Raw genomic sequence first — 17,268 nt, forward strand, 5'->3', positions numbered from 1 at the left:
ATTCTTCACATTCTGATAATATACAGGTAAATGATCAAGATAAAAGTAATTTTAGTAATGATAACAAGGGAATATGATCATTGAGGACAGATAGAGGAGATCAAAGAAAAGAAAATAAAAATTAACATAGTTAATTTAATCCCAGATGTGGTATACTCACTGTGAATGACAGGCCACGAACGTCTTTACATAAATATGACAAACCAATTAGAAAACAGACAAAAGCACAAGGTCTGTACAAAAAGATAATCACAAATTGAAATAAGCAAGTCAAAGGATGCATACAAGCACATGAAAGATAACTAATCTTCTCAATAATTGAAAAATCGAAGTCAAGTGGAACAAGCATGTAAGTTGCTACAGACAATTAAGCATATTTATAAAAGATGAACACCTGCTGGAAGTGGGGTTTTACAAAGGAAGAAACAGACATAATTGATCAACAATAAACTCGTGCAAGGGTCTAGCATAAGCTTTAAAATCATCATGCTGGCGTCAAATATTTCATATATCTTGACATGAACTTAATTGAAATTCCTTGACGCAGACATTACTAGAAAACCAGTGGCATTGTTTCAAGTCGTAAATATTATTTTACTTTTAACTTAAAAAAATAAAAAAATCACTGGAATGCCATAGAGAATAGATAAATTAACTAGAGAGACTAGGTACTCAAGAAGGATAAAAGAACATCACTTAAAAGTTGATTTTATTCTCCTGCCCTCCCTGTAAGTATTGCTTATTATCTATATTTAATATGATAAACATGAGAAAACAAAAGAATATTGGCTTCAAGTAATAAATCTCTTTTACTTTTGAAACAAAAAAATCATGGAATACCAATATAGTATAGATAAATTAACTAGAGATACTGCATACTCAAGAAGTCTTTAATTTGATATAATTCTCCTGCCCTCACTGTAATATTGTGCATTATCTATATTTAATATGATAAACACGCCAAGAAAAAAGATTATCTCTCCGAAAAAATGAAAAATAAAAAACACGGAGGAACAATATGTCACTTCAAAGCATATCGTAGGCAATACAGAGCATACCGTACCATACCGGTCGGTACCGGTATGCAATACGGAGGGCGTACTGATATTCGGTATGCTGAATCAGCCCCCGTACCGTGCGTACCGATACAGTAACAGGGTAACACCGGTACGGAGCCTGGTACCAGGCTAGCGTACCTTGCTTCAAAGCCTCCAATTTTACTCTTCAAAGATACTTAATATGATAATAACACCAAGAAAAAAGACTCCAGAAAAAAGGACAAATAAAGAATACGGAGGAACAATATGTCACTTCAAAGCATGTCGTACTGAACCGGGCAATACAAAGCATACCGTACTACACCAATTTGGTACCGGTATGTGATACAAAGGGCGTACCAATATTCGGTATGCCAAATCGGCCCCAATACCGTGCGCACCGATGTAATAATAGAGTGGCACTTGAACGGGGCCCGGTACCAAGATGGTATATCTTGCTTCAAAGCCTCCAATTTTGCTCTTCATCAAAGACACTTGCTGCCTTTGTAGGTTTGCTAACACCCTATTAAAGGGATCAAATGAAATGAATAAAGCAAAGAAATGACGAAATGAAATAACCATGCGTTAATGAACTAAATTTTGTTCCAGTGTTATGCAAGAATAAAGAACATCCAAGGTAATGCTAAGAGTTAACTTACTGATTAAATCCTTCCATTTAATAAACTATAAATAAACTACTGGCTCGCCTTCTCTTCAATGTCAAGGTTTACGATATCCTACCATATTTGTCTATGGTGCATTGTCTCACTTTGAAGTTATACCTTTTCTATTGTAAGGGAACATAATGTCAGCATACATTGATTTGCATAGGCTGATAATTTGATGCATGACAGCTCAATACTCTCAACAATCATCTAAGGTTCCCCGCGCTGGGCACCACGCCCGGGCGCAGTTCCCCATGCAACGCGTGCCTGTGGAATTTTTTAACGCTGCGGGCACGCGCCCGCGCACACTACATGCTTCGCAAAATTTTTTCCACAAGCGCACTGCCAGTTCGGTACCGTCAAACCGGTCCGAACAAAAACCATACCGGTCCGGTAGGCAACCGGTACGTCTACCGATGCCGGTACGCCAACCAATACCGGTATGCCTACCTTGCTCTAAATAAAGAGGAATAGTGAATTTTATTATACGAGGAAGCGAATCTTCATAAACAAGGCTCGTTCCGTACTTGACTTACGAGCTTGTGTAGTAAGGCCTCACCCTACTTCAATAAGGGGTGTTTCACTCCACTCCTAAATAAGCGTTAGAGCGAATTGAATATTGGCATAAGTTAAAGATTACTGATTTCCCTTCAAATGTTTATTCGCCTGGCATGAATTACTCTTTAATCAGGATTGAAGAAAAGGAGCACATTGTTTATAATGTTCCAAGGATAGTCTATTTAGGAGTTGATTTAGCCTCTGCAGTCTCAAACTCAAGATTGCTGAAAAGTTTGCACAATCATATTCCACAGGAGCACACCAAGAAAATACATTTAATCGGTTATTGTTACGCAATAAAATGGGTATGGTGATTGATCAAGATATACTATTGTGAAGTAGCAATGACATGCATACCACGCTAAAAAAATGATTAGTGATTACAGTGAGATAAATGACTACAACAAGAAACATTCTTAGCCGACCGCAATTAGTTTGGGATTAAGGCTTAGTTGAGGTGAGTTGAGAACAAACAAACATTCTGTTTTGTATAGGGAAGACTTCGTGGAAACTAGAAACTTACTGACAACATATCTAATCAAGAGATATGTGAATCGAATTAATGACTAGGAAAAAATCAATTAGGGTACAGCACTGCTTGTTGTCCTTCGCATCGAGGTACTCACAATTTTGGAAATTACTTATCTAGGTACAGTTGGAAAGTTAGAAAAACTTGTCATTCATGTTAAGTATTTATTTTTCACTCGCTAATTTCCCAATACTTGGTGACAAGGTAAAGAATATCTTTTTACAGAGTTCTTCATCAGACTAACTTACCTAACTCCACAAGCATTATTTATCTAGATACTTGGAACAGTGAATGTCAAGATGCCCCAAAGAGTCTACTTATTCGACTTCCAAGGGAGCAAAAGACAATCAATGCATGGGCACTTATATACATCACAAAAAAATACAAATTTTTAAGTGCATAATTAAATTAGTAAGTGGTACTCTGTGCTAAAGAACTTGTTTCCATCCGATATTACAGCACAGTTTTAAATAAACAAATTATGATGAGTTAATATAGCTGTTCTGACATTTAAATTATTGAGAACTGAAGTGTCATCATAATCAATGTGTCCTTTGACAGCCATGCTCCAAAAGGCTGCATTAAATGTGGATACCTCTGGCTAATGAAAGCAGGAAATTCAACACTAGATGCCCAAACGGGACAATTGATTACAACCACGACCATCATCTTATCATAAAATTTATCTCAATCAACTAAACCTAGATATTTCTGGTTCAACTTGAAATGCTAGCACCAAAAAAACTCATTTACCATATACCCTTTCATCTGTCATACCATCACTATTTCTTGTAAAGACAATCATTTTGTACAAAGAGAAACTAAAAATCATATTTAAACCACTTACCTTGAGTTCATTCTGGGTATTTTGGTTTCTTCTTAAATCATTCAGCCCACCACTTTCTCCCTTATTGCCCTGCTCTGTATTAAAAATCCATTAAAACCTATTGGTCCACATCCATCTCATGTTTTCATCTTATCCCAACAAACCTCAAGGCAAGGCAGCCGTAGCATGCTAGTTGCTTACTGCTCAACTCATTGCAGCATAGCTGAATCTATTATTATCTTAAGACACCTTTTTTTACTATGGAAAATGAAGTTAGAGAAAAGATGAGCTTCCAAACAGCACAACTTCATGCAAACTAAAAATAGCATTTCTAAATTCCAACATATGATGCCAAGATACAGAAACCTAAGAATGTTTCCAAAAAGACACTTAATACAGCCAGCCCAAAAAAAAAAAAAAAAGCTTTTCCCTTGCTCAACTGTAAACTAAATAAATTCAGCACCTAACAACATCAAAACAGAAGAAGATAATATTGAAAAATAAAGTGTACACTTTCTGGTTGTGATGTAAAAAGAATAAAGAAAAGCAAGATATGAATAAGAAATTAAAAAAGAATCAGCAAATTGCAGTATGATATACATACTTGTATCACACAGGAAACAAGGCTTGACCTTTGCATTTCTGGAATTCCTTCTGCAGGCATTTCCTTGACAAAATATTCTTCAGTATAAAGTCTGGTGCAAATTTTAACCAGTTATAGAATATTTCAGAAATAAAGCATATCCAACAGTTCAAAGCACTAGAATTTAAAGAAAACTCATCAAAACTACAGAATAATGTTTGAGCCTAAATCTAAAGGAAAACAAAGGTTTAGCTTAAGAAAGGAACACGTTCTAGACATCATTATATCACCATAGTAGAAATGGCAATCCAAAAGAATACATTTATACCTCAGTTCTCTTCTCTTTTTTTTTTTGTACGCGGGGGGGGGGGGGGGGAGGGTGTTGGTAAAACAAATTGAAAGATTTCTAATCCATCCCAACCTTCTGAACTCTAAACCCTGGTCTGGGGGGGGGGGGGGGGGGGTGATTTCTAATCCATCCCAACCTTCTGAACTCTAAACCCTGGTCTTGCTTTGCAAAATTATATTAATAATGCCAGCATAACATGACTACAATTTATAATACAAATGGTTATCAAAGATATTCATAATCTTTAAGGTTTTTGGCAACTTAGTTACTATGGAGTATGGACATCGCGTTGGACAAAACTCTCTTAAGCATTCTTCTACCTTCAACAGATGATCGCTCATTGTCACATAATCTCTCCCAACATATTGCCTGAAAGCTTATATATATGCTAACTTAAATAGAACATTAATTAATGTTAATTGTAAGCATTGACGTGTTGGATGGAGACTTAAATTCTAAAAGTAAGAAGCAAAATATCAACTCACACAAACAACAAGGCCAGGTAGTAGGCAATGACAGAGTGCTACCACGTGAGTTTTGTTGCTTCACCTTACCTTAAACTAAAAGTTGCAGTTAATGCTCCTAATCCCACACACTGCTAATTTAAAAGATTCACCCCATTTCATACATATTCAATCACTTTGTGCATTCAGTTTATTTGAGTAGGTTGCTATATTTTGTAGTACTACACTGCATACTTTCGTCATCTAGTGAAGCAAACTCCATAGTCTATTCTTTGATCTGTTACAAGCTTGATATTTAAAGACACTAATAACAGATATAGCATATTATTGGATCATGTGAGTAGATTGTATTTATATTAATTTCATATACTAAATGTGAGATGAAATGGTCCTTTCCAACAGTAAATGTCGAGCAACTTCCCCTTTGAGAGGTTACATCACGAGAATTCAACTCTCAAGCATTGGCCCCTTAAGTTGCTCTTCATGTTACAATATATAATTAGTGCGGCCACACACTTATCACGCACAAAAGACTCAGACTTGCTGATGCAAGGAAGCACCATACATACATACCAAAGTTCATCGTACCAGTTTCAATACCTGTACTAGCACCATTCTGGTATAGTGTCAATACAGGTCGGTACATAGTACTGACAGTCTGACACACGGTATGCCCTGAATTTTCAAGTATCGGTTCGCCACCAATACCATACTGTGTGCCCGGTCAGGGGCAGTACGATCCAGTACGACAAACCATGATAGATACCCTAAGCAGCAACTACTTTCTCACTTATGTGGGATTGGATTTACAGACCAAGGTGTAGTCCACCAACATCTGAGAATGGTGGATGAAAGATGAAGATGGTTTGAGAAACAAAATTCATACTTGAGGCATGTAGATACATGATAAATATCTCACATATATTATCTACAAATACTAAAAGAAATTTGACAGAAATAAATTAATACCAACAACTCATAAGTGCAATATGCATATACCTAAAACACTTCCCTGGCTGTACCCTTCCAGCCCTGCCTGCCCTTTGTCTTGCAGAAGCCTTGGATATTGGTGCCACCACCAAGTTCTCAATATCAGGAATCTAACAAGAAAATGGCTACAATTTATGCCTCATAACTCTTTCAAAAACTAGAACATTAGAAAAGGAATCCCCTGATATGCGTCATCCATTCTACAAGGAGAACTATATGTGCTAAAAAGGCATAGCAGGTGAGAACAACTAATCAATTTATAATACATAAAAAGAATATGATTACTAGGGTCCAATAAACCTCCGATTAATATAACTTACAAAACTGTTAATAGATTCTGTTATTCAAAAAAAAAAAATTGGAAAGCCACCTTGTTTTATAATTGCTTAGAAGAAAAAAAACTAATTTTAAATTTGATTTGATGCAAAAAACTCTGCTCCCCATCACAAAGTAATGTTGCAAGTCATCTGGTCAATAAAAGCAAAAGTTAAGGAAACCCAAAGCTTTAGGCATGCATAGTTTGAAAGAGAAGCATAATAGCATCTTTAGCAAGAATTCAAAAAGAGAGAATACAGATGGAACTTAAATATCATAGCCATATTGATAATGCAAAATTTTGGAAGAAACTCTGTTGGTTTATGTGACTAGCTTTTCCAACTAGATCTTCAAAATAATAATAACAAAGGTGTGAAAAAACAATACTAACTACTTATGAAAAATGTGTAGTGCAGAATAGAACAATTATCGCAGAATAAAATTCAAAGCTGCATTATTGAGCTATTAGAAAGCGCAAAGCAGAATATTCAAGCACAAACCACATATTTTAGCTTATCATATGAATCTTGCTTCTAATGTGCCAATCATACCATGTCTTAAGTCAAAGAATGCTTCCTAAGGACCTCATCAATGCACTACAATTTTCTTCCTTGGTCTATCACTGCAATTTTTCACCTGAACACAAATGACCCACCTAATAATCTTGACCTTATCGGAACAAATGGTGTTTTACAAAATCTAAAGATGTAACTTTTAAGTGCTCTCTCATGTATCCTTTTATATAATTCAGAAGAGAAGCACAAGATCAGGGATCTTATTAATAAAAGCCAAAGATGATTGTCTAGAAGCCAAAAAGAGGACAACTTGGGATAAAATTATAAAAAAGGTGATAACAAGCTAGACCTGCCAAACTGTAGATACATATTAAAGCAACCAAACTACAAGCTACTCAACAAACTATTTCTCCCTGACTAGAAAGAAAAGTTTAGGAAAACCAACGAACAGCTGTTCCATATTTGCCTTGCAAGAGTTGCAGAGCAAGAACTCTGGCATATTTCCTCCCCATGAGGAGTTCAAAAGACTTGTCATCAAACATAATTCACATATCAGCATCAAACATAGTCCATGTAAAAGCTTTACCTGTAACAAGACAAGTTCATGATGGTGAACGTGCCCGCCAAACCAGACAAAACACAGAATTGCACTGAATTTCATATCAAAATTTCATCTTCATCTGTAACTACCAAACCTGTCGGGTCAATTTGCTTCTTTCGGTGTTCCTAGAAAATTGGCTGGATCCACAAATGTCTGCTAATCCAGATTCTCTGAATTAGGACACTAATCCAGATTCCCTAAATAAGGACACATACGGTCAGATAGTCTCCACTTTCCAGAAAAAATGGACACATTGGCCTTTATCTCAAATACAAGTTCAGCCTAGGATGGGAAGGCATGCATGAAAGTGCCTTCCATATACCACAGGCCCTTCAAACGTAAGCAGCAGTGTCATTCCCCACTGTCAAACTAATCCAAAAGTTCAAGTTTCAGTGGCACGAACCTTCCAAATACAATATATTGAGAGAGGCATGCGCTAACAATTCGAAGTGTCATGATTAATATCAATTACTGATAATATCTAGCAGGGCATTTGATTATCTGTGGCCAAACTCCAAGAAACTTAGGCAATAAATAAAGTCTGTAATGAAAATAAAGAATGTGGATATATACTGGATTATAAAAGCGCTGCTTTGAGAACCCACTATCCACGACATACACTATTCCCTGCATAAAATTAAAAAAGATTAGCTAAAAATTTTTGTTATTATGTCTTATAAACATTTTAGTAAAATGCAAGATTGTACCTCCAAAGTCAATGATGTCTCAGCAATATTAGTTGATATGACAACTTTCCTTTTTCCCTTGGGAGTGGGAGAAAAAATGAGGTCCTTAAAACAAAAAAATATTAATGCATATATAGATGGTTCTTCCATCAGTCCCATAAAAGTTGGTAGGTTTCATGATAATCATCAGTTACCACTTACCTGATCTGCACGTGAAAGCCCCGAGAATAGTGGCAAAACTAACAACCCTGGAAATAAAGCAGCATTAAATGTATCAATGAAAAAAAATGTTCATGGGTTTCTTCAGCCTCAACATGGTGACATACTGATATTAGCAAATCTATAAAAATCAAATCCTTAAAAATTAGTCATAGCATTAATAGCATGACTACTACAATTTGCTCACAGTATGGTAAGTATGCAAAAACATGACATATACCAAAATATTAGGTCTTCATAAAGTAGAGCTTGATGTATCTTCTAGATCATCTTATATGGTCCAAAAACATTTTGGTTGTTTACTACTAGATTGCATACAGTTCTGTAATATATAGTGCTTTCAGCCTTGTTTGGCATTATAAATGACAAAATTGGCCGAGATTTGCTTAAAAAATACAAGCCCAGCACCCACGATTAGTTATGGGGCATATGGCTACAAACCATTCATTTTGCAAACAACAACCAAAAAGGATCATGTAAATCAAATGTGCTAGAAAAGATTGCTGAACTTCATAAGTTTGTGTATATGCAACTTTTCATATTATGGTAAATAAAAGATCTAATCTATAGTAAATTTCTCATACGTGTAACATTAGTGAAGAGTGTTTTGTCATATGCAAGCCACCTCAGAGATGGCAGACTCTCATAAAAATTAACTTGGTTCAGCACAACAGATCAGCCATGTCCTTCGAGGCAACTCTGTGTACTTTTAGTCTTCCCTCACTCTCTTCTTTTGTTTCTTTGCATTCATCATTTCCCCTCAAGATCTAGAAAGATGCCTCGTGTTGACAGATCAGAACTCTGAAGCAAATTAATGGAACCAGCAGGTAAGATTCAGGAAGAAATTTACTTAGATTCAATGCAAATTTTCTAAGTAAAATTCTACTTCAAGCAGAGATTTTCAAGTTCATGATCTTTTTCTTTCTCTATTTTAAAAATTTTCATTCAAAGAAAAGGACAAAACTCATGATTCTAAAAATCATAATTAAAACAAACTCCACAGGAGTTTAGTCTCGTATACTTACATTTTCTCAGTTCATGTAAAGATTACCTACAGATTTCAAAATGTTCAAAATAATGGTAGTTTGCAAAATGGTTACTTGAACTGGAAACACATTATAAAAAAATTATCATGGTGCTTACCCTGCATGCTTGCTTACATGATGATATGTCATGTGTAAAAAGAACCATGATAAAAGGCCATCAAACGTGCTCTTAATTTTTCTTTTTTTTTATTTGCAGTTCTTTCTTATAATTCACTCAAAAAAGTTAGCTTAATAAATTTATTTCAGTTTCAGCCTGTTTGCTTCAGAACTTCCAATCTTTAACCAAACAAAGTAGAGACACAAGAACACTGAGACTCAATCAAATCTCAAAATTTTGGACCTTATTTAATAGGTTAATTAAGAACTGCAATAAAAAAGAATTTAAGAAGCAAAAATAGCATAAGTTAGAAGGCTCCTAACTTTAGTGCTTCCTCTGGAAGTTCCACAGAGGAACAGTTAGCCTCTATTAAAATGTACTAAAGTACTCATTGTAATAGTCTATCTTTTCAATGAGTTGCATGCCAATAGGTGCTTAAAGAATATTATATAGCAAGACCATATGCTTATGTCAGAAAGGCTTGTGTTTATGATTATGCTTCTATAAACAGAATGTGAAAACAAGCAGTAATAAGGGACCACTGATAGTTTCAAGTATAAAAGTAGAACATGGTGCACTCAAGCAATAAAACAGATTAGTCATTCAAGGTGTTTCAGATTGCCTCTTGGGCGGTTGGGTTCATGTTCCAGAATGAAAATATAACTGACAATCCCATTCAAAATTCAGTAACAATAAAGCATATTAGAAGAGAACAAAGCAATTGACTGTATATTGGTCTTTCTCTGGTTGAAGGGATATATCGAACAAGATGTTATGCCCAAACACCAAAGCCAGCTGAATAATTAGCTTGCTCACACAAGTAAGCTGACAAATAATTAGAAGTGTTCTATATTTCAGTCTACATGAATAAGAGAGCAGAGGTCATATTCTAAGTGTTTTTGCCCAGGTTTCTGGAATTTCATTTATTTCTACTCAATGTACTTTGCTACGACCTTCATTAATTCAATTTTTCTTAGATCAAAAATAAAAGGATGGTGTTAAATTGTAGATATAATAATATCAGAAGAGTAGCTACCATTGTTTTGAGCATCTTCTGTAAGTAACTGTACAGCAGCATTAATATCATCTTGACCTGTAAGGAAGACCAGAATGTCACCAGGTGGTTCCTGCAAAAATATTGACATAATAAGCAAACTGAGTTAAGCTAAATTGAGGCAAAAAGAGAAAGTGATCAAAAACATGGAATTATGGAACACATCGATTGAAATTATCTGAGAATATAAATAAAGTAAAATGCCTTAATGTATTTAAAGGGAGAGATCTTAAAAGCATAACAAATTTGAATTTTAAAAGAGGACATGCAGAACAAAAATTACATCTCGGATCCAAAAATGGCAAAAAAGAAAAATGACAAACAGTACTGCTCTCATTAAACATTGGTACTTTGGTGGCCTCGATGGAATTACATTAAAATGTGGAGACTGGAGGAAGAAAAAAAAGAATTTGAAGTCCAGAAGTGCATAAGAACCAGGATGCAAGTTGCAGAACTGGTGCGGCATCTAGCTAGGAGGTTACTGCAAATTATGATACAACTGACTGGAGTCAAGTATACTAATATGGCATCAAGACAACTTTTTATAGATTAATATCACCTCCTATGAGCAGCAGTCTACCTTATCATGAATTGATAGCACGGTATTAACAGCAGCTTGTAAATAATCAGAGACAGGCTCCTCAACATAATGAATTTCCACATTGTATCCTTTTCCCTGGTAGAATTGAAAGCTGATTAGCTCATTTTCACAATTTGAAGGTGTTGCTAAAGGCCTTGTCTTTATATGTAGTGTTGAATATCATAAAACTCTTCACTACATACTTCAACAGAAAGTATGGCAGGCAGCTCACTAGGTGTGGGATCTTCTGCAGCCTGTCCTATATTCCTCCTCCTGAGAACAAAACGCCAAGTTAAAGTTGAGCAAAAACCAAGAAACACATGCTAAGGCTACAGTCAATGTCTAAGACAAGCATGCATCAAAGGAATGTACAGAATCCAAGCTTGGGAGATTATCAAATAGTGAAAGAGGTAGAATACGTTATGATTACAGTCAAGAAATATTTGCAGATAATAATAGTAGTATAAAAGGCTTGTTGACGATACTTAATTATGTTGGTCCCATATGATTTCCCCTTACAAACCTCAAAGAAAGAAGTTTGCTCCTCCAAACTGGTACCTTCAAAGGATCTATGCCACAACCAAATTCAGATGACATGGCTGCCATTTATTTTTATCTTAATGTATTCTAATGATGACACCTTGGATTTGGAGTGACTGTGACAGTGACATTCAACATACCTATGCCAGAACCATATTCCGATGACATACCTGCCATTTACTGTTGCCTTAGTGTATCCTAACCATGGTTCGTAGCACCAATTTTGGTACCATTCTAGTATAGTGTCAATATGGGTCGGTTCGTGGTACCAACACTCAGTACGCATCTTGCACGTGTTATTGGTTTGCTATTGATACAGTAAGTATGCTCAGTGCAAGGTAGTACAGTCTGATACGATGAACAATGATCCTAATGATGACATCTTGGTTTTAAATAGAGGGGCGCAGAGGTTTTATCTTCAACATAGACAACACTGTATAAAGAATGGCCCTAATATGTCACAGCAATCTCAATTTACAAGTAATAATATCCTTTTTCTTGGAAATTTGATTTACAATATCAAGTTAAAGTATATCTATGAAAGAGTTATTTGAAAAAAAAACATCATCCTAACGTAAATTACTCATCATATTGTTCTATCTATGTTATAATCCAAATTAGATGTTATGATGGCTAGTAGTTAATTTAATAGGACAGTATTTTTTTATTCAAATTTTGCCTCGCAATTCTCCATATAGTTTTGGCACATGGTCACTATAGATGAATGATAATGGAACCATAGATGACACCTTTAAAGATAGTCTGCTGAAAGAATATCTACACAAACATCACATTGTATAGCTGCTCGAAGTAAAGCCTTAAAAAAACATGTTACGACAAAACCTAAATCCAAAAGAACATAGCTCATTATATTCCATCTTGTTAGCAACTTTCACACCAGTACAGATAAAAGTGGTGTAACAATATACATTCATGTGTCAACCCGTTGAAGAAAGGAAGAAGCCCTTTGACAACCTGAGCACTGGAGCTAGGTAATAACTTTACTCAAAATTCAAACTTATTTTTTGAGCTATGTAATTGCTTCACTCAAAATTCAAAATTATTTTGCATATTTCTCAAATTTTGGATCTTTGTCTTTAGTCAGATTGTTTATAAAAACTAGCATACAATTGTGTTGAGAATTAAATATAGATTGGATCAGCTCTTCTCAGACTCCCAAAAACCAGTCATTATTTTGGTGAATCATCATGACTAACTAGGTCATAACTTAGAGCACTACCACAACAACCATACAAGCTTGAATATTACAGCATTTAAAATAAAACTACATGATAAAAAAAGAAAGAATAACAAAAAGATTATGGAATAATTACAACAGAAGTTAATCCAGACCAAGTTTGGGTCAGGAAATCGGTGAAAAGGTGAAGGCTTTCGGTTCCAAAAGCCTCCAGAAAACTTATTTATTCATTGAAGCAGAACAATATAACATAAAGCAGTGATACAACAAAGCAAACAAGACAAAATAAACAGCTATCCAATTCTAACTCAATCAGAATAAGACCTAATATGGAAAAAGGTTGACATGGATTTTGCATCAATTGTTGCAGATGAAATGATTATACGCAACTGAGGTCTACGGCGTTGGACCTGGTACATCCATGCAAGAAATTAGCTTCAAGAAGATGTACGACGAGAAGCACTAGTAAAATTAAGAACTATTAAGATATTAGAATATGTACCTTTTTCAAGAGGCCTAGTAACATGTCTGTTGAAAGGGATCTCTCATGAGCCTCGTCTACCATTATGACACTAATACAAGACAACATAAAAAGATTGAACATTGATGAAAAAAGTTCTTAAAAATTGCTCAAAACCCTCAAAAAACAAAACCAAAAAGATGTATGAAAACTGTTAATTCATCCAAATATTCATGCCAAAGCCAAACAGGAGTAGTACATATTCTTAAAAAGCTGAAATAAAAAGACATTGGTAAAAGAAGAGATCTAGAAACATAGATAGAGCTATAAAATATTATATCATGGCACTGCTAGCATGATAAAAAACTTGTATGGTTACTTAGTTCATGTAGGGAAGAAAATAGCAACGTTAAAGATGCCCATAGCATTATGTCATCAGTCAGTACCTTCAAGATCTGTGCAATTTTTTTTTTTTTTTTGGGGGGGGGGGGGGGGAGGGAAAACTTATGGTGCAGTAACAAGAGCCAAACTGTTGTGTGAATCATAATGTTAGTCTACAAAAAATGTCTACACTGGTGATTACAATATGAAGCACACACTGATGCTACATGTTAGACAATGTTCATTTGTAAAGATCGAGTTGCAATAATTCAGGAAAATCTGGAGCTAGACTGATTGAGAATGCATCCAAATGAGGGCATCATCGTAAGAAGGTGGCCCGCGTTCATATTAACAGAAAGAAAATAGCATTAAGTGTATTTGTTTACTCTTTTTTATATTAAAAAAAAAAAAAGACAGCATGTGCATTTTTTATGAAATCTATGGTAAAGAAGAATACATAAAGCCACCATGATAGTTGGGATAAGTTTTGTTTAACAGAGGTAAGTGAGAAAGAATCAGAACAATAAATTTCTCTCTTAACTAAATATATATGAGAAAGGAAAGCATCCTTATTTGAATGGTAACAAATACCTGTACTTGATCAGCAGAGGATCATCCATCATTTCTCTAAGCAAGACCCCATCAGTTAGAAATTTGATCTTGGTTACATTCTGTAACAATACACATGGAGAGAGAGGGGGGGAGGGCGAGAGAGAGAGAGAGAGAGAGAGAGAGAGAGCAATAAATCAGTTAATTGCCACCTAATCTAGGAGAAAACTTGTCACTCAACCATATCCAAATGAACTAGAAAGCTAATAACCTTGTGTCCATGTCCATTTGAAAAGGTCTATAAAAAATTTTAGATGCTGCCGTATTTTAAGCAATATTTAGCTACAGAGAACGCTAAGTCATACCGGTTTTGTTTGATCCTCAAAACGAATAGTATACCCAACCTCTTCTCCAAGTTTGACACCCATCTCTTCAGCTACCCGTGAGGCAACGGACTGTAAAAACACATCAAAGAATTATTAGTTTATGGTACAAAAAAGAATCTCCATGAAATACGACCAGTCAACCTATGCTATAACATCAAGTATCTGTAATGTCTTGTTAATGAAATATTGGTTTTAATTCTAATTACTGAGAGTTTGGTGATCGAAGGGTCAATAACATGCACTAGGTTCCACAAAATGAAGCCTTCATGGAGTATCTTGCAGGTCTTATGGTGCAAAAGAAAATAAAGTATCACAAATAGAGCATCTACAATCTTTTCGAGCTCTCAGATACTTATTTGAGGCATCTTTTATATAATAAAGAACAGTCATCTGTCAAATAATACAAAACAAAAAAAGCAGGCAAAAATTCCTACAGAGCAAAAAATAGAGTACAAGCAGTGACCCAACAAAGAAAGCATGCTTCTCTATACTCTAACAAATTATCAAAACCAAATAATCTGACAAATTTATAGTTACAACATTGGAGAGGCTGAAAAACATGATGCTACATACTTAAGACAAAAGATGAATTTCAGCAATATAACACTCCCAGCAGCCAGCAGAGAAAACATTATTTCTTTAGGTACTAATAGTTGCGTGTAGAAGTTCTTCGAATGTATATGTTGAAAATGCAGAACATCAATATGAGATTACTGAACGTAAGTAATAGAACAGTGGGTCAGAAACATGGTTATAACAGTCACCTGAACAGCCAATCGTCTTGGCTGGGTACAAGCTATAACTCGACCACCTTCAGCCCAACCTGCCTCTTTAAGATACTGAGAAAAGAAGTGCACATAAAATTTAGCAGGATTAGTCTTTAAAGGTATACTTTACTGATCTGAAAACACCGCACACCCGCCTATATCTCAAAGGCTTAAATTTTCTTTTCATGGCAGAAAGAAAACAAAGTTACACTAATGAATAATATTCACAAAATAGTAAATGAGATTCAAGCATTGCATCTTGTTACACTTGAATATATTAAAAATGAATAAAATTGTCGAAATAATTATAAAAAAGGGATTAAAATTTCCTCTAGGAAATGCAAACCATAAAAGCACATTATTGAAAAGGCATTTAAACAGTAAATACCAATAAACTATGAATGATGATAATAATTAAATTAACAATCTTAATGAAAAAAGAAAGAAAAAAGAAAACATGAAAAAAGATCAACTAGTAATGAGTAGAACTCTACATCCCGCTCCAAGCTTTAATATACATCCATAGCACTGATTTGGAACAATTATTTCTCACCTTGTATAATATCTCACTCGCATCACATAAAAATTATTTCATATTACTCCCATTCTAACAAAAGTCTTTAGGGTTACAATCTCCAATTTCATCCAACGACCTCCACTTGCTACCTATTCATCCCATGGCATGCATAAAGCACGCCCTACGCATCAGCCAGCAAGTACCTTTAAATCATAAGGAATTTCAAGGAAAAAATACAGTGAGATTGAAGAAAAAAAAGTATTAGTTAGCTGGCACTGGATACGCCTATGCATCAACAGAAGCATGGAACACAAAAAAGAAATTAAGATACCCTTGCCCCATTGCAAGAACGATTTCAAGGGAACTACAATTTCTTGAAGAAGATATCAGAAGCATCGAGCACAAAAAAGAAATTGAAGTGCCTATTCTGCTTCAAAAAGGTTTCAAGATCACTCCAAGAACCCAATTCTTGAATAGGGTAGCGAGAAGCATTGGACATGAAAACAAAAAAGCCCTACTCTATTTAAAGTAATATCTCAAGAAAAAAAACCAAGAACTTAATTCCTAAATATCATAGCAAAAGCATTGAGGGTAAAAAGGAATTGAAAACCCAAAGATTTCAAGAAAACTCCAAATAACCCAATTCTTGAGCAGAGTATTGAGGATTAAGATGCGAACTTGTGGTATCTGGGTGGTCTTTCCGCTTCCCGTCTCTCCAACGATTATGGTTGTGGCGTGATTCTCTACCAAATAAAGAATTGCGGTCCGATATTTATACACCGGAAGCCTCTGCCGCTGCCTCTCCAGACTTGAATGCCCGAACCTATTCGATCCAAGAATAGCTCACGCATTAAGGTTGCGAGGGGAACAGAAGCCATGCGGGGAGGAAAGAAAGGATTGAGAAGAAAAACGATCGAAAAGGAACATAGAAGAGCAAAAGAGAATACCCAGAGGAGGAGGGAGGAGAGGAAAGGAAGAGCACTCCGCCTTCTTCATCGTCGACGAGAACCGTCCGAGGCCTCTCGGAGCCTGGCTTCCAGTACTTGGACATCGCCGCTCTCCAATCTATCACGGTGCTTCGTGGGGCGGACAACTGAAATGTTTCGGGAGAACGAGGACGCGTCGACGCTCCCGGGTTGCCCATTAGGAAGCTTTTCTGGCCTAAAAAAAGAATTTTTTTGGATAAAAAATATTTTTTTAGATAAAAAATAATATTTAGTAAAAAAATTTTAAAATTATTTTAGTTTTTTAAAAAAAATAATTTTTTAACAGATTTTCTACTTCATACCGTCCTACTTCCAACAACTCTATTTTCAACAGTTTTACTGTTGGCAGCTCTTCCAGATAGGGCCTAAA

The 17,268-nt window shown here is 35.4% G+C and overlaps 1 protein-coding gene across 2 annotated transcripts in view; it reads right to left on the minus strand.

Annotated features, from left to right (window-relative positions):
- The window catches only part of LOC103703018 (RNA helicase family protein), a 37,404-nt gene extending 20,336 nt beyond the window's left edge, over nucleotides 1-17,068 (minus strand). The window contains exons 1-15 of one of the 2 annotated variants that reach the window (XM_008785709.5): nucleotides 16,860-17,067; nucleotides 16,591-16,735; nucleotides 15,393-15,467; nucleotides 14,608-14,697; nucleotides 14,285-14,364; nucleotides 13,355-13,424; nucleotides 13,177-13,262; nucleotides 11,318-11,387; nucleotides 11,115-11,210; nucleotides 10,517-10,607; nucleotides 8,320-8,366; nucleotides 8,140-8,223; nucleotides 8,006-8,059; nucleotides 6,011-6,111; nucleotides 4,220-4,310 (exon numbers count right to left, since the gene is read on the minus strand). In XM_008785709.5, coding sequence (XP_008783931.4) covers nucleotides 4,220-4,310; nucleotides 6,011-6,111; nucleotides 8,006-8,059; nucleotides 8,140-8,223; nucleotides 8,320-8,366; nucleotides 10,517-10,607; nucleotides 11,115-11,210; nucleotides 11,318-11,387; nucleotides 13,177-13,262; nucleotides 13,355-13,424; nucleotides 14,285-14,364; nucleotides 14,608-14,697; nucleotides 15,393-15,467; nucleotides 16,591-16,735; nucleotides 16,860-17,056 — 1,377 coding nt within the window. In that variant the 5' untranslated portion in view covers nucleotides 17,057-17,067. Of the gene's footprint in view, nucleotides 1-4,219; nucleotides 4,311-6,010; nucleotides 6,112-8,005; nucleotides 8,060-8,139; nucleotides 8,224-8,319; nucleotides 8,367-10,516; nucleotides 10,608-11,114; nucleotides 11,211-11,317; nucleotides 11,388-13,176; nucleotides 13,263-13,354; nucleotides 13,425-14,284; nucleotides 14,365-14,607; nucleotides 14,698-15,392; nucleotides 15,468-16,590; nucleotides 16,736-16,859 lie in introns of both variants that reach the window. The other variant, XM_088722492.2, reaches the window with a different exon arrangement.
- Nucleotides 17,069-17,268: the final 200 nt, after the last annotated feature.

This window comes from Phoenix dactylifera, chromosome 5 (genome assembly GCF_051530095.1).
Source record: "Phoenix dactylifera cultivar Ajwa chromosome 5, Ajwa_hap1_PhDact_Kaust_v1.1, whole genome shotgun sequence".
Classification (NCBI taxonomy): Eukaryota; Viridiplantae; Streptophyta; class Magnoliopsida; order Arecales; family Arecaceae; genus Phoenix; species Phoenix dactylifera.